Source organism: Aulonocara stuartgranti (genome assembly GCF_965226115.1).
Source record: "Aulonocara stuartgranti genome assembly, chromosome: 7".
NCBI lineage: Eukaryota > Metazoa > Chordata > Actinopteri > Cichliformes > Cichlidae > Aulonocara > Aulonocara stuartgranti.
This window is the reverse complement of record NC_138945.1, coordinates 45975001-45991511: the sequence shown is the minus strand read 5'-3', so window position 1 is coordinate 45991511 and position 16511 is coordinate 45975001. Positions and strand designations below refer to the sequence as shown.

At 38.1% G+C, this 16511-nt stretch overlaps 2 protein-coding genes across 12 annotated transcripts in view; one reads left to right on the top strand and one right to left on the bottom strand.

Moving 5' to 3' along the window:
* The window catches only part of cep290 (centrosomal protein 290), a gene marked incomplete at its 5' end in the record, with an annotated part of 40648 nt that extends 35984 nt beyond the window's left edge, over positions 1-4664 (bottom strand). For 6 of the 9 annotated variants that reach the window (XM_082539201.1, XM_082539208.1, XM_082539202.1 and 3 more), the window contains 10 exons: positions 799-888; positions 1266-1448; positions 1729-1875; positions 2379-2399; positions 2571-2624; positions 2957-3091; positions 3618-3664; positions 3754-3823; positions 4032-4109; positions 4551-4664. In XM_082539201.1, the coding sequence (XP_082395327.1) occupies positions 799-888; positions 1266-1448; positions 1729-1875; positions 2379-2399; positions 2571-2624; positions 2957-3091; positions 3618-3664; positions 3754-3823; positions 4032-4109; positions 4551-4664 (939 nt within the window). The remainder of the gene's footprint in view (positions 1-798; positions 889-1265; positions 1449-1728; positions 1876-2378; positions 2400-2570; positions 2625-2956; positions 3092-3617; positions 3665-3753; positions 3824-4031; positions 4110-4550) is intronic. The other 3 variants (XM_082539204.1, XM_082539205.1, XM_082539206.1) reach the window with 1 other exon arrangement.
* A 74-nt stretch (positions 4665-4738) lies between these two features.
* tmtc3 (transmembrane O-mannosyltransferase targeting cadherins 3) overlaps positions 4739-16511 on the top strand; it is a 33585-nt gene continuing 21812 nt past the window's right edge. The window contains exons 1-6 of one of the 3 annotated variants that reach the window (XM_082539218.1): positions 4739-4824; positions 5795-6008; positions 6158-6376; positions 9537-9636; positions 15844-15959; positions 16398-16511. The exon at positions 16398-16511 is cut by the window's right edge and continues 59 nt beyond it. In XM_082539218.1, coding sequence (XP_082395344.1) covers positions 5820-6008; positions 6158-6376; positions 9537-9636; positions 15844-15959; positions 16398-16511 — 738 coding nt within the window. In that variant the 5' untranslated portion in view covers positions 4739-4824; positions 5795-5819. Of the gene's footprint in view, positions 4825-5009; positions 5185-5794; positions 6009-6157; positions 6377-9536; positions 9637-15843; positions 15960-16397 lie in introns of those variants that run through there. The other 2 variants (XM_082539216.1, XM_082539217.1) reach the window with 2 other exon arrangements.

Sequence of the window (16511 nt, the reverse complement as noted above, 5' to 3'; positions counted from 1 at the left end):
AAAGATTCAGAAAATTTGGAGAAATCCAGAAGAGACGGCTGAATACCAGTACTGGGTGCCTCTGATCTTCAGCCCCACAGACAGCACCGCATTAAAAAAGATATAGAGCAACACAGGGCTTGCACATTTCAGCAAGACAATGCTAAGCCCCATACTTCATCTGTTATAACTTTGAAGTTGAAGACTCCAAAGAGTGAACGATTTTTTACCAGCCAAAAACATTTGGCTCATTATGAAATGAGAAAATAAACTGCTGTTAACTGTGAAACAGCTAGAATCCTCTATCAGAGAAAAATGAGACAATATTACTTTCCCAGAGTCCAGGAACTGGTCTTCTCAATTATCAGATGTTTATGAAAATGACTGTTACACAGTGGTAAATATAGGCCTGTCTAATATTTTGCAACATGTTCAAAATTGCCTTATTTCCGAGTGTTACATTTTCTCAGTTTAACCATTTGATATGTTTTCTGTGTTCTACTGTGAGTAAAACATTGATCAATGAGATTTGTAAGTCTTTTCTACAATTTGGGTTGTAGTTTTAAACTATGTGAAGAGGCAGTGAAGAGACTAGTCCCATATGTAGGGATACCCATAGGTAAATGTTGTATTAATCAATATTAGTATTAATGTTCAGTGATCCTTTGTTTTAAGCGGAGAAGTGAAGATTAACAGAGGCACCAGAAGCCCCTTGGTGTAAGGGTTAAGGTTGCAGGTTTTTCCTTGAATGCACCTGCTTAAAGGAAATAAACTAAACAAATAAAACTTGCCCTTTGGAGAGTAAGTTTAAATGCTTACCTTCCACTCCTCCACTTTGGCATTGACAGCTGCCATAATAGGGTCGTTCTCTTCAGTCATGCTATGAATCTTATCTGTTAACTCTCTGACCTGCACATAAAAAGTGGAGCCATGATTCTGTACCTTGCACTCAAACATTATTTTATCAGCTTAAAAAATTGCAGAGTGTGACATAATAAATGGATTCAGGTAACTTATCTCCATTAAAAAAACAGTATGTGAACCCATATGGAAAAGAAATAGTAAAAACATATATGATTTACTCATGAAAGTGGCCACTTTCTCATTACTTTCATATATTTTTTTAGTAAGTATACCAAACATACAAGTTTCATTATATAATGTTTCAATGGATCTTATATGTGTTTTCACTCTTGTATGCTTTTCATACAAGTTTCATACAAGACAGATAAAAACTTTATAAGATTTATATATATCTTTTCCATATGGGAAGAGAAGGATCTTACTTGAAGCTTTGTATGATCTCGCTCCTTCCTAAGCTGGTCCATAATGGAGTCAGTCTGCTGCACCACAATCTTCAACTTATTGTACTCATCCGTCATCTTCTCCATCTCCTTCACAGATTCCTCCAGGCTTCTCTGCATCTGCATATTCTCAGTCTTCAGATGTGTGTTTTCATCTTCTGCTCGCTAATAAACACAATATAATTCAATAAACATAATTTTAGGGGGCGTAGTCTAAGACACATCAATCAGCAGTACAAAGAGTATGTAATAAAAAAAATGAAAGCCATAAATATATGCAGTAAAGGTCTTAATTAACAATTACAAACAGCACTAATCTTGCATGTATGAGGCAGCGTAAGATGGCCTTGGGCATCCGATACATGGCACCATTGCCAAGCTTGGCACAAAATAGTCTGTTGCCTAGTTGACCAGATTTTATAGTAAACAAACAGATTTTCAGTACCTGCAGGTCTTCTAAACATTGGTAAAGCTGGCGGTTGGCAAGGTTGAGCTTCCTCTGAGTCTCAGCATTCTCATCTTTTGAAGACATGGGCTCTTTCTGGTCCAGCTCTCCACGATAAAAGTCCACATCCTGCTGGAGCTGCTCATTCTGATGTGATGCGGCAACACAGACGTCAGTTCAGAAAATGAACCAAATAAAATTTCCTCTGCTCACTCACAAATATGGAAACACTAAATTGACTTTCGAAGCCCCTGAAATACAAGCCTGTCCTGCTTTTCAGTATACTTTGAACAGCGATGGATTTTACTATGATAGTTTATAAGAAAACACACAGTCTAGAAGGTGTCACCTTATGCTATATTAAATATAAAATGTGTTATAATTTATAATCTATCAGGTTAGTCAAGTTCACTTTGTGCACAAAAATCAAAACTTAAACCCTTTAAAAAACCCTAAATTCTGCTAAAATTCCATTATGTTAAGGATCTCATATTGCATATGATATACTTCTTATCATCATCCTATTCACTTTTTGTATGTACATTTATAAAAAGCTGTGATGCAAAAAAGCCTCATGTACACCTTTATATTGCTACAAAACCTACAAACTATTCCTCATTTTACTTAACTACACTACCTTTGTTTCTTACCTTCCTCTTAAGCTTTTCTAACTACACCACGGAACAGATGGAGACAGAAAAAAAGACTAGATTAAAAGGAGATAATGAGTAAAAAATGAAGGTAAAGCATGAATACACAAAAGTTTTAAATGAAGTGCGAATGGATCATAACTAAACAAGGGATGAAATGAAATGACGAGTGTAATGTCAACTATCAAATACCTCTCTTTTCAGCTTCTTGATGACTTCCTCAGCCTTCTCTACTTGCACAACCAACTAGAAAGACAAAACCAACTTTACAATGTAGAAACATCGAAAGCGTTCTGTTGTTGCCTTGTAACCATCAGAAAACGATAGAAAGGTGGAAGCAAACAATGTCAAACAAGATTAGCAAAGCAACAGATGAGTCAAACCATTTGTATCGTATTCTTGTATTGGTTGTTTTTGTATATAAATTTGTCCATACATAAATATTTTCAGTTTAACGTAACATTCAATCTTTTCACCAGCATATTTTTTTTTTTTTACCAGCGCTTTGTCAACATAACATGTGCAAACTAATAAGCTAACATTTGCAAGTCTACCTACGGCAAGTAAAGTGCTCATACCTCCTCATTGGTTTTCTTTTCCTTCCCCATTTCTTTCTTTAACTGGGTCACCTCATTCTCCCTTTGCTCCAACTGGGTCTCAAGGTGCCAAATCTGATCTCTAATAAAGCCGGTGTTCTGCACAGTGCTGTGGAGCTGAGTAGTATAAACAGGAGACAAGATGCACACCCAAACAACCCCCACAAAGAAATCTCTTAGTGTCTTATTACCTCCATCTGTTCATATGTGTTCATTTCCATGACCAAGTTGTTAAACAACATTCTGTTCACGTTTTAAGGCATAAAAACAACCAGAATATAAGTAGTGACAATCCACAACCCTGGGAAAATTGAAAATGGTTAACAATTCCAAACGATAAGCAATTTCTGTGAGTGCGCAAGGAATTAGCTGTAATCTTCTTAGGGGTCACTACAGCAAATCCCTTCATAAGGAGGGTTACGTTCAATGATTGGCTGAAAGAGTTGGCACTGCTGAAAGGAAGTAAATAAGCATAGAAAGTGATATCAACAACATAAACATTCATAATGATGGTTGAGTTCAACCATGTGAAGAAATAACAGTTCAGCAGATCAACAAAAATGCCCAATATATAATGTGTAAGCAATAACATATACAGTTTTTAAATATATATATATATATATAAAAACTAGATTTGTTTTACCTTCTGTTCTTGTTCCAACTGTGACACTTTAGCCAAGAGTTCTTTTTCTAAAACACAGAAAAATAATGCAGATGTTGTTTTTTAACCTCACAGACAAAAAAAGAAAAATGTCTAACAAACTTTATATGATACTAACCTTTTCTAGCATGTTTTACACCAATGTCATCGATAAAGTCGAAGGCAACAGAAAGTTCTCGATCTCTAATCTAACACAGAAACGTAGAGAAGACGTTGAGAAACAAATATTATTTCAAAGGAAATATTTCATGCATAAACACGTAAAAGCACCAAGGTCAGTAGTGTGACTCCTTTATGAATATTCTTCTTTCCTAAAAATACATTACAGATGTTGGTAGGGTGGTTCACAGATATGCGTGGGAGAGATCAGAATATAAAAACAATAAAACTGAACACCTTCAGGAGGGACTGAAACACCCTGAGGATTTGAATAATGTTCTCTGGAGCTTTATCCTTCACACCCCATTCTTCTGTCTGCATGGGAAAAGTCAAATGTAGAGTCATTCAACCTCATAATACCAATGCTTGTACGACACAACTGCCTAGACCAAAACAATCTATATTTATACGTGTAATATGACGAGGTGTACAAAGACTGATCAAGGTTCAATCGCAGTACTCAGGCTTATGCGGCAAATTCATCAAGAGCTTTCAGCATAAGTTAGATTGTTATGTGTTGTATCCAATGGTCACCGAAGGCATGAAAAATTTAGCATACATAAGTACATAATTGTTGACCAATCATCAAGTGATTGCTATACTCAAAATAATATGAGCAGGACTATAGTCTGTCTTTATTCCATCGACCATCAAAGACAGACATTCAGTGAGCTGATGGAATTTGCAAATTAAAAAATATAAAACATTGCTTCTTGTCCAGAAGTAAATAGCATAATGTCATCGACGGGCCATTACCAAAACTAACAGATCGAAGACCTTATCCACTTCGTCTTTGTCGCGTTCATTGAGGGTTTCTGGGTCAATTCTCAACATTTTATCCCAATTAAGAGCCGCAGGCATCTTGGCCATGATGTGTTTTTAAAAGACTTAGCTAAATAGGAACTGATATAACATCGATGTGGCACTTAAATTTAAGGTTATAGAATAGAGACGCATTGGCTGCTAGGTTACGGCTGACAACAACAGTTAGCTAATGAAGCTACTCCAGAAGAAAACTACAAAAAAATCGGTAAAGTTCCCGGAAACTTAACTAAACCGTAGCGAGACGGTGAATATAAAGTTATTAAAGTGTATCGTCGCAGTTTTGCAACTCGGTACTGTCCATATTTACGTCAGTTAGTCCACAAAAAGCATCAAATTTGGCTAGGTTCAACTTGCGCGGTCACCTCTGCACCGGAAGTTATAGTGGGTATTCGCCAAAGCTACTTAGCACATATGGAACGCCGCTTGATGAACTGTGTATTCCGTCTACGTTTTGTCAGCTAAAGTGTGTTTTATGAGCTCAACTGCCAGCCCTGTTATAGACACGGTGAGAAAGACCTAAGCTACTTCTCTTCCCACCTTATCCAGCCTAAACACAGGCGACAAGGTAGTTAGCTGTAGCCGCTAATTTAGCTTCATCGTTAGCTAATGTTATGTTGCAGCTACGGTGGCTCTGAAATTGTCATTACATGCTGTTTTGGGCTTTTTGTGCCATTATGTAACCATTAATGATTGGTCACAATGCCGACTGAATTTCATTTATCAAACACCTGGTGTTCGATTTCTCGTAGCTAATTCTCTCAAGTAATATTAGCTGGCCACGACAGCGCGTTGGAGTACGCCCTCCTTTGCTTTTGCTGCCAGCTGTAACTATTCGTTTTTTCAACAAATAAGCACAAATTTACTCACTTGTACTTTTATTCGTTCTATAATTTAGCTGTTATATTTCCAGTTACATCTGACTCTGTAGCTTTATCTACAAACCAGGGAGGCACACTCTAAGAAGTAATGCTTGCATGCTATTTAATTTACTGGGTGCTGTGATGAGGAATCGGGCTAAGAAGACTTGTTTACATACACCGTACATCACAAAGTTGCACTATAAGTGAAAATATGTGTCCAATGATGAAATAAGTTTGAACTCATACGTGTCTATTTCACAAATCGTCATGCCATCAAAATTGTAATAATACTAAATTTTTTGTTGTCCTGCACAGTGATCAATGAAGGCTTTGGTCAGCAATGGCTGTTGTGTCATGGAAGGAGATTTTACTTTTGAGTGGACTGGTGGTGGGGTGTTACTGGAACAGCTTGTCATGCGGGTTTGTGTTTGATGATGTCTCAGCAATCCTTGACAACAAGGATCTGCGCCCATCAACCCCAATCCACAACCTTTTTCTCAATGATTTCTGGGGAACACCCATGGCTGAGGTAAGCTTTAAGAAGACTCAAACTCAATACGGGATTATGTAATTTCTCTTTAGAATTTTATATTATGGATCAAATTTGTCTCATTGTCATTTGTCGTTACTCAAAGTAATTTAGAAAGAAATAAACCTTCAACATGTGTCCCACTACAGGAACGGAGTCATAAATCTTACAGACCCCTGACAGTACTCACCTTTCGACTGAACTACCTCTTCAGTGAACTCAGCGCAGCTTCCTACCACCTGCTCAATGTCATTTTACATGCTGTTGTATGTGTGCTTTTCCTGCGAGTGTGCCGATTGTTCCTGGACAAGACTTCCAGCTTAGTGGCAGCATTACTGTTTGCTGTGCATCCCATTCACACTGAAGCTGTAAGTGTACAATTGCTTTGTGAGCAAATGTTAAAAAATGTGTTTTATTAAATTTAATTTGGCCTAATTGAGAATTATGTTCACGTACAAGTCCATGGAAAAAGTGTAAATTAGTGAGAGAAGTAACTGGAAATACTCCTAATTTATCTTTCACTTTCTAAATTAAAGTAATCTCATCAAGTTATGCTCCACCGGATGGGACAGACCCACTGGGAATTATAGGCAAATGATTGGCATTGGTTAGGTGGTCCTTGAGTCCCATCTGCAATCCAACTCTTGACTTCCTCAACATTCTCATGTGCTATTTTAACCATTTTCATGAGCATTTGTTAGGCAAAGTTTTAGGGAAAATGAGATAGAATACAAGGTCACTTTTTAACTTTTTTTTAAACTTTAGGAACATCTGTCTGGGTTTGTATAACTAAGCATTCCACTTGGCTATCATGGACGACCTGTCATGGATGGTTCACAAATCTGTTGCAGGGATAACACAGATACACAACCGTTCTAGTTTAAATAAACACTTCTGGCCAATTTAGAATTGCCAGTTAAACTTACATATGCTTGTCTTTGGTACAAAGTTTCAAAACTTTGGACAGTGGGATCCAGCCAGGGTCTCTGGAGAGAACTCATACAAGCATGCAATGTGCTAACACTGAACTGGAAGCTAGGTCCTTCTCGCTATGAGGTAACATAGCCAGCTAAGCTGCCCTAGCTAAGCACTGGGTTTTCCACAGAAATTATAACCACTGGATGTCTCACTTGATCTCTAGTACCGCAAACCAAATAAGCAGTAATGTTAGCCGCACCTTCACTCTTCCTTTAAAACAAGAAAGTTGGTTTTGTGAAATGCGTTGAGTAGCCCTGTAATATTCCAACTTAAGCTGAGCAATTCACTTGATAGTGCTGTAGAAGTATTTTCACTGCACTGTAAATGTGGCTGAATTAAAAGAATTCTGCATAGAAGAATGGGCCAAAATTCCTTTAGATGGAAAAAACCAGTTCTTGCAAACAGTTGCTACAATGGTGGTACAACAAATTATTCGGTTTTGGGGGGGAATTTTTTTTTTTCCACATAGAGACAGATAGGTTTAGATAAATTTTTCCCTTAATAAATGAGTTTGTAATTTAATAGTGGAATGTTTTATTTATTTAGGTCATCTAATACAAATATGAATTAAGTCAAAAGCATTAAAAGAAATTAGGAACGGGTCAGAGATCATTTGAAGTTTGAAAATCTACATGTGCAATAAGGTGTTAAAGAGACTTCAATATAGAAACAGTTTTTACATGTAAAGACTTTGTGTCTTTATGGAGCGTTGTAGGACATTAAGAGTAATCAGAAACTTAGCTTTGCACCAACATGTCCACTGTGGCATACAATCTGAATGCATTTCAGTGATTGTTAAAATTGCGTCAGAGTGAACCAGACAATAAACAGCAATTGAATTGTCACATCTTGCCTGTTATGGCTTGCTCAAAAAGGAACTCCACCTTATTCAAGTAAACCCTTTTGTTCATGCTCATGACATTAACTTACTTGTGCTACACGTTACATTAAACCTCTGTTTTTACTGTTGTCATTTAAGGCTGCATTAACATTCTTTAAATGCTTTAAAATTTTTGCTTCCATTTTTTTTCCTTCTTGAAATATAAAGATAGTTATTATAGCTTATCATGGATGTTGTCTGTAACACAAAGCTTATTGAACTTAATAGGAAATCAAAACCCTTTAGCTTATTGTTTATTTGAACTTTATCTCATTCTACTGTCTGAAAAGCCTCTTCCCCAATTAGGACTTGTATTTCATCCTTTTGAACATAGCTGAACTGATGACCAGACAGGCCTTGACCAGAGTAAAAAAACAAAGGAAACATTCTGCTTCTTGGGTGTGGAGTGCTACTGTTACACAGCATGCATCACTGTTCCTATCTTCCTCATCATGTTCTCTAATCTATGCACAGTCTTTCAGACTTCTTGAATGGAAACAATTTGCCTCACAAATGAGCCTTTAGTGTTAGTCCAGCAAATGCCCTTCATGTTATCACCGTCTGGAATCTCTCACTGAACGGATCATTTGTTTTTTGAATTATGCTTCAAGCACTGAAGGTCCCTACATTATAAGCTTATACAAAGAGTGCCTGTGTGTCCCATGTCTTTTTCAGTAGGTTTTTTTTTTTTTTTTTTTTTTTTTGGGGGGGGGGGGTGATCTGTCTTTTTGAATGAAGACTTCAGTTTTTTTTTTATATATATCTTCAAACATCTTTAGATACAAATGACACTAAATAATTTGTATCTAATTTGTAACTCCATCCATCTGGATGGATGGAGTTGCCAACTCTGTATAGATGGAAAGTTAAATTTGTAGTTTGAATATTTTCAAGAAATTGAGCCAACTGTAATCAGTCTTTCTAAGATTCTGTTGAAGTAACATTGCACTGATCAGACATTTTAGGGGGCTCTTGAATGCTGCCAACATTTTTTCCTTCTCCCACCAGTTGACAAATAGGTCAGTCAGAGCACAGTGCCTGTGCTTGTTTTGAATCTTCATGGCAAGCCCTATTTATTGGAAGCTGCAGCCCTCTCATGATGCCAGTTGAATTCTTAAAGTGTAAACAATCCCCTCTTCTTTTAGTGAGTGCTTTGTAGAACTATTTGTGGGACCTTTATGTTCTTAGAGTATGTCTCTTTCCAAGAACTTAATAATGATATTTCTTCCGCATGAGGGCAGTCATCATGTACTTAAATGACAGACGTTGCTGTCAGAGAGACTATGTTACATATAATTGCTTCCCCATCAGTTGATTTGGGTTGAACAGAACTTTTTATTTTTATTTTTAGAGCCTTAGACCATGAGCTCTGGTTCGTGCCAGTCGAAGACACATGTGTAATGTTCTCAGAGTTATTAGATATGTTGTCTGAGACATGGAGGTCATGTGGTGGTGGCTTCAGAGTCGAGGCAAAGTAGCATGGGTATAGAATAGCATCTCCTAATAGGAAAAGTAAACTTTTCTGTATTATTTTACAAACTTATTTCAGAAATTTTTATCTACATTTCAACTTGAATTACCAAACAATGAACATTTAAGTATATTTTAAGAAATCATCTTTCCAAATCTTTATGGTTGGGTCGCTTGTGTTGATCGACTGTTATCATCAGGTCACTGGTGTGGTTGGCAGAGCTGAACTTCTTTCATCAATCTTTCTTCTGGCTGCTTTCCTGGCGTATACAAAGTCAACTGGACCAGACCATTCCATTGGTAAGTATAATGTTCTTCCCTGGCCTTTATTTATTTCTGTCTCATGTGCAAAATCTACTGGGTCGTTAAGTATGAACTTATTTTCAACATGCTGTTGTCTGTTAACATTATTTCATTATTTTAATTGCCAAAATAAGCAAATACAAAAAAATCAAGATGGAGGCAGTGGAAGTGTTGTGGCAACAGATCGGATAAGATCAAACACCTGGCTATTCGGGTGTTAACTTCCAATTTTTTTCCACCAATGTTTTGATATAAATAAACACTTCCCTTTGAGGGTAATTAATATGGAATGTTCAGTGTTACTTATTACTTATAGTCATGGTAATAAATCTGTCAAGTATAAGGTTTTATGTATCCAGACCTGATTGTTAACAGGTCTTAAAATTAGGTAAATAAAACTTTAGCTATACTACAACTTGTGATATATTTCATTATTTATGTATCCAAAATTAAGCCAAAATATGGAAGTGGTGTGTGAAAGTGCACTCTCGCTGCTTATATTCGAACTAAGGGAGTAATAATTAAATGCAGTTGATTAAATGATCATCAGCAGGTTTTTACCACCTGTGTAAAAGCAGTACCTTTGGTAGTCTGCTGATCTTGAGCACTCGGGCATGTATTAGAGTAGAATACATGCCTGTCATTGCCAAGTAGAAAATGTATCTGCAATGATCTTTAAGCAAGCAATTGTTGTTGTAATCTATCTGGCAAAGATTTTTTTTATTCCCAAGCAATTTGAAGTCTACAGTTCTATAGTAAGAAAGATGATTCATGTACATGCAATCTTCCCAGGAGTCGATGTCTCAGGAAATTTACCCCAAGATCATCATCAAAAAACTGTAGCGCTCCAGCTCATGTCAGTTAGATGTTCAAATCCATGACAATACAATTAGAAAAAGATGAAGCAAGTGTGGCTTGTTTGGAATGGTTTCTAGAAGAAAGCCCAGGCAGCACAGCATAGGTTTGCAAAGTGGCATCAAACCGCAAGATTTCTGGAACAATGTCCTTTAGATGGAAAAATCCAAAGTGCAGATGTTTGGTTATGATGCATAGTGCTGTATATAGAAAACCACAGCAAATCAGCAAACATACCCCATACTGCCTGTCAAGCACAGCGATGGGAGTGTGACAATTTAAGATTGTTTTGCAGCCACAGACCTGGGTACTCTCCAGTCATTGAACTCCTCTATATGCCAAAGTATTCAAGAGTCAAAGGCCCTCTGTCTGACAGCTAAAGCTTAATCAAAATTGGGTCACACCGCAGGACATTGAGCTGAGGTACAGCAGCAAATTCACAACAGAATGGCTGAAAAAGAAATGAATCCAGCTTTTGCAATGCTCTAGTCAAAGTCCAGACCTCAATCTGATTGAAATGTTGTGGTAAGAGCTATGCATAAATGAGTGTTTGCAATCTTCAATTATCTTATGTAAAAGACTGATTAAGTAATTGCTTTCTGTATGACTTTAACTTGCTGCTGCTAAAGGTAGCTCTAAAGCTGCTGAATTATGGGATGCGTCTGGATTCTCATACACAGCTTCTGCATATGTTTTGGAAAGTTTTTGTTAAATAATAATGACGCTGTATAATATTCATCTCAGGTTGTATTTTTAAGACTAGGTCAGTTTTTATGATGTCCTGATATGTAAAACCTTGGAAATGACAGAGGGTAGAGCAGGGCGATATTACCAAAAATATTTATCACGATATACATTTGAGAATTTGCGATAATGATATAATTGACACTAGACAAAATACTTTACAACTCTACAACTTTATTATTAAGCAGTTGTTTTTTATGTGCATTAAAGTTATATAAAAATGTAACGATGCAAATGCAAATTCCTTGCTGACAGTTTAACCAAAAGGCATTTCCAGTGGAAATTGGCCGACATATCCTCAGCATAACCATGTATAATATCCACAAAACTTAAAAAGAGGTTATACACACACAATACGGTAATATTATGTTGAAGCACAGTACGTATCACTCCGCGAGGCTCCTGCCTATGATAGACGTAATGCTCCGACAATCCATCAAGCGGTGCGGCTTCGTAGCTTAGCAAAGTCCTACTAAAACATTTGACAGATTTTCGAGCGCCGTGTACCACATAAAATCGTTTTGAGGTCAGTAAACACAACCAGAATTCATACATAAGGCACACGGGATTATAAGGGGCACTGTCGATTTTCAGAAAAATCAAAGGATTGATTTTAAGTGTGCCATTGTTTTCCAAAAAACACGGTAATAACGACGGCCCGCTAGCATGCTCTACTAAAAATAGTGCTTTGTTGTGTGCCTGATGGACGAAAGCTAAACCAGTTCCACACCACTGAAGTTGAACCATTTTTACAAACCAGTTCTGGTTCATCTGTTTCATTCACCGATCTGCTTTCGCTCTTCTCATTCATGCTTTTTTTCACCATGTGCATATGAAAACAAAGGCACTGCGCATGCGCATTTTACCCATATTATATCGCGATATTTTATTTTCTTATCGTTGCCCAACATTATACCGCGAACGGCATGATATGGCCCAGCCCTAACAGAGGGTACTTTCTTTTTAGTATGGCTACACCTACCATGCTCATCTAGATGCCTCTAGATCAGTGCTTCCCAAACTTTTTCCAGCCACGTACCCCTTGAGACATGTCACCCTCAGCCGCATACCCCCTACTACGAACGACTCTTAATTAGTGTCTATAAATACATTGCAATATCGCATGCATAAAGATAAATACTGCACAGTCGATTATTTCTCACCACCAAATGAATTTATCAATATTTTTTAGTAATGACAGAGTTTTAATAACAAACTTTACTACTTAATACTAGCAGTGTATCAAAGGATTTATTAGAATTCACTTTTTTGTCGAGAGCATAAAGGCCATGAACTTTCATTAAACAGAACTTTATTTAATGTGATGGATGTGCTTGAGCAGAGGCACACAGCTCTTCAATGTTTGGCTCAATTTGGGAAAGGCTGAGTCTTAAATCGTTTTCCACACAAAGTCTTGCTCTGTATTTTGTTTTCATGTTTGTTAAAGCAGAAAATCCCTTTTCGCATAAGTATGTGGTGGCGAAAGGCATCAGAGTCTTGACAGCGCGCTTAGCCAGCGCGGGCTGTTCAGTGCGCAGCCCTATCCAGAAATCCGCCAGGTTCTTTTGAGCGTGTTCAACTTTTAGAGATCCATCTGTGGCGATTTCAATTAGGCTCTCCTGGTCAGACGGTGATAACGAAGTAGGCACGGCGGTGAACGGGTGACGTATCCAATCATTTGAGCCGTCCGTCTCTGGGAAGTATCGGCGTAACTGCACCGCCAGCTCCTCAAGGTGCACGTTACATTCGCGCTTTACACTTTTAGATAGTGTGAGATCATTAGAGCACAGAAAATCATGCAGCACAGGAAAGACTTCAGTGTTGTTTGTATCCAAGCAGTTCTTCCAAAGGTTTAACTTCTTTATCATGGCCTCAACTTTATCTTGAACATTGAATATAGTTGCAGAAACGCCTTGTAATCCGAGATTGAGCTCGTTCAGACGAGAAAATATATCACACAGATAAGCCAGGCAGGTAAGGTACTCTTCATCATGCAAATGTTCAGACAGCTCAAAGGGATGGTTACTGAAGAAAACTTTAAGTTCATCCCTCAACTCAAAGAAACGGGTCAGCACTTTCCCTCTAGATAGCCAGCGAACCTCTGTGTGGAGTAATAATGTCTCATGCTCGCTGCCCATCTCATTGCACAACGCAGCAAATAAGCGGGAGTTCAGCGGCCTGGCTTTCACAAAGTTAACCATTTTTACACTCGTGTCCAAAACATGTTTCAAACGGACAGGTATTCCCTTTGCAGCAAGAGCCTCTCGGTGGATGCTGCAGTGTACCCAGGAGGCATCTGGCGCGACTGCTTGCACACGCGAAACCACACCTCCGTGTCTCCCAGTCATGGCCCGTGCGCCATCAGTACAGATGCCAACACATCTGTCCCACACGAGTCCATGTGTGTTCATGAATGTGTCCAGCTTTTGAAAAATATCTGCGGCAGTTGTCCTTTGTTCCAGCGGTTTACAGAACAGCATGTCCTCCTTGATGGTTCCTTCATGAATGTAGCGCACATATACGAGAAGATGCGCCAGGCCAGCCACATCCGTGGACTCATCTAGCTGTATTGCATAACATTCACTGTGGCGTATGCGCAGAAGTAGCTGCTGTAAAACATTTTCTGACATTGCATTGATGCGCCGTAAGACAGTATTGTTTGATGATGGAATGGACTGTATCGTCTTTTTTGCCTTTTCCCCCAACATTGTCCCTACCATATCTAAAGCAGCAGGGAGAATGAGGTCCTCCACAATAGTGTGGGGTTTGTTGTTTTTAGCCACTCTGTAACTGACCATGTAAGATGCTTGTAGTCTGTTTTTATTCATAAGATCTGGCACCTGAATGCAGGTTTTACTTGTTGAAAGTGATTTTAGCTGTCGCTCAAAATATTCCCTTGGTTTATTTTTCAAATGGGGATGATTTGTCTCTAAATGTCTGCGCAAAAGTGAAGGTTTCATTGAGTTCTGAGACAATACTTTTGCACAAATAACACACTGTGGCCGGGGAAATCCACCAATATTTATACACGTAAACCCCAGCGAAATATAATTGTCATCATATTTGCGCTTCTTTGATGAGGTTGTGTTACAGTCCGTGCTGTCATGCTTTCTCCCACTTTGACGCTCCGCATCAGACACTTCATCACTTTCCACATGGCTGGCTCCAGCTATGCTAGCCACTTGGCTAGTAACCACAGATACATCCCTGCTAGCACTGCTAGCATCCAAATCTGACGAACACATTGTTGTTGAACAATCACCTGTGCGGTCACTGGAAAATGCATCTTCAGATATGAGCTTATTGGTTGTTGTGGCCGGTGTCTCTGTGGTAGGGCCTTTTTTTCTTGTTAACCACTTGTCCATTTTCGCGCTGCACTGAATGCTTGGAGGCAACTTCAACTGTTAGGTGTCAGTCATTTGGGCAAATCACGCCCATGTATTTTGTCAGAGCTATTTTTTTGCTGAACACCAGAGGGTGGTATATAGTCATGTATTTGACAGGCAAAAAAAACTGCATTAGCGCAAATTTCGGCTTTTAAAACTTTTGATCCCCACTCCAACCCCAACCCACGCGTACCCCCTACAGCCACTTGCGTACCCCCGAGGGTACGCGTACGGTAGTTTGGGAACTACTGCTCTAGATGATGCAGCTGTATGTATTCACCAGTCTCCCAAAACAAATTTCTCTAGACCACGTGGAAGAAATCTCTTAAAATTTGGAATTCAGTTGAATTTGGTAAACACGCACACAATTTCCGTCAAATGTTTTATTGGATAAAATTAGAAAGTGATAGCATTTTGTATCCAAGAGTTCAAATTTAAACTTTATTGTAACATCATAATGTTCTGGAAAAAAACAATTTCTGCAGTTATTCAACACTAAAGCTTAGGAGCAGAGGAGGAGATAAAATGTTTGTTTTGTTGAGATATTGAGTTTGTATCAGTTGTCCAGTTGTATTCATCTGTGGTACTTCCTTTTTTAAATTGCTCTAGTTTTCAAAGAAGATATCACTGTGTGCGAGTCTGGACCTGCATGTTTGCTGGTGAACACACATAACTGTGAGGCAGTAATATTTAGTTCTGAAGATGCAAGATCAAGTAATTGGTTATAACAGTAGCCTCAGGTTTTTAACTTGTATCCACAGTGAGCTGTTATGTTATTTTTTTTAATCATTCTTCTGTTTATATGTATCACAATAAATCAAACTATTAAAGTAACCCAATTTAACATGTATGAGTTTTCCCATTTCCCCAGTCTAGACAAATACTGAAAATATAAAACTATTAACATAACACACCAAGAATTATGAAGTAAAAAGTGGATTCAATCGTTCAAATTACTTTTTTATAGAATCTTCTTTATGAGGTTTCCACCTTTTACTGTTCAGTTTTATTATCACTGAAGACAAAAGTGTTTCTAAACTTGTAACTGGTGCTATATGGAGACGTTAATATGACATCTCAGAGGTTTTTATGTTCATAATGGATCAAGAGAATTTGTTGCATTTGTTAAGTTACCAATGCACCAGTGGCTACAAGGTTAATAAGTTGTCATGTGTATATATTAATATATATATTTTTGTTTTTTTCTTCTTTTGTTCAGTTTGGCCTCCCATTGCTCTGACAGTAGTTTTAGTGGCAGCGGCAACACTGTGTAAGGAACAGGGAATCACAGTTGTTGGTGTCTGCTGTGTCTACGAGATCTTTATTGCACAGGGGGTAAGGATCAGAAACTTTTTGTGTCATAAAACATTCTATAAATTATATCTACATCTGACCCCCCCCCCCCCACACACACACACACACACACACACACACTGTATCACAGTCATCCAGCTTTTTGTATTTACCCATGCTGACCACAAGATTTCTGCTTTGGAGATACTCACACTCAGTTATCAAGCTATAAACAGTTTGACCCTTAGAACCAAGTGCACCAACTTCAAGAGTGGACTGTTCAGATCTTGACATGTCTTCTATCAATGCTTTATCTTTGAGTGTTCATAATGTTGTTGTTGTTGTTGTTTTTTATTTCTTCTATAGGCATAGATTTCATTATTCAGAGGTTGCTTCCTGGAATAAATGTATATGTCATATGGGTATTGCTTTACATGATGATGGTAAGTTGATTGTTTCTGTCTTTTTTGCCATTCTCAGTTTACATTGCCGATGCTGGTGGACACGATATGGCAAGTTCTGCAGGGTAAAGATGGGTTTCCCTATGCTGTCCTGCAAACTCTTCTGAAGCTCATTGTTCTAGTCATCAGCACC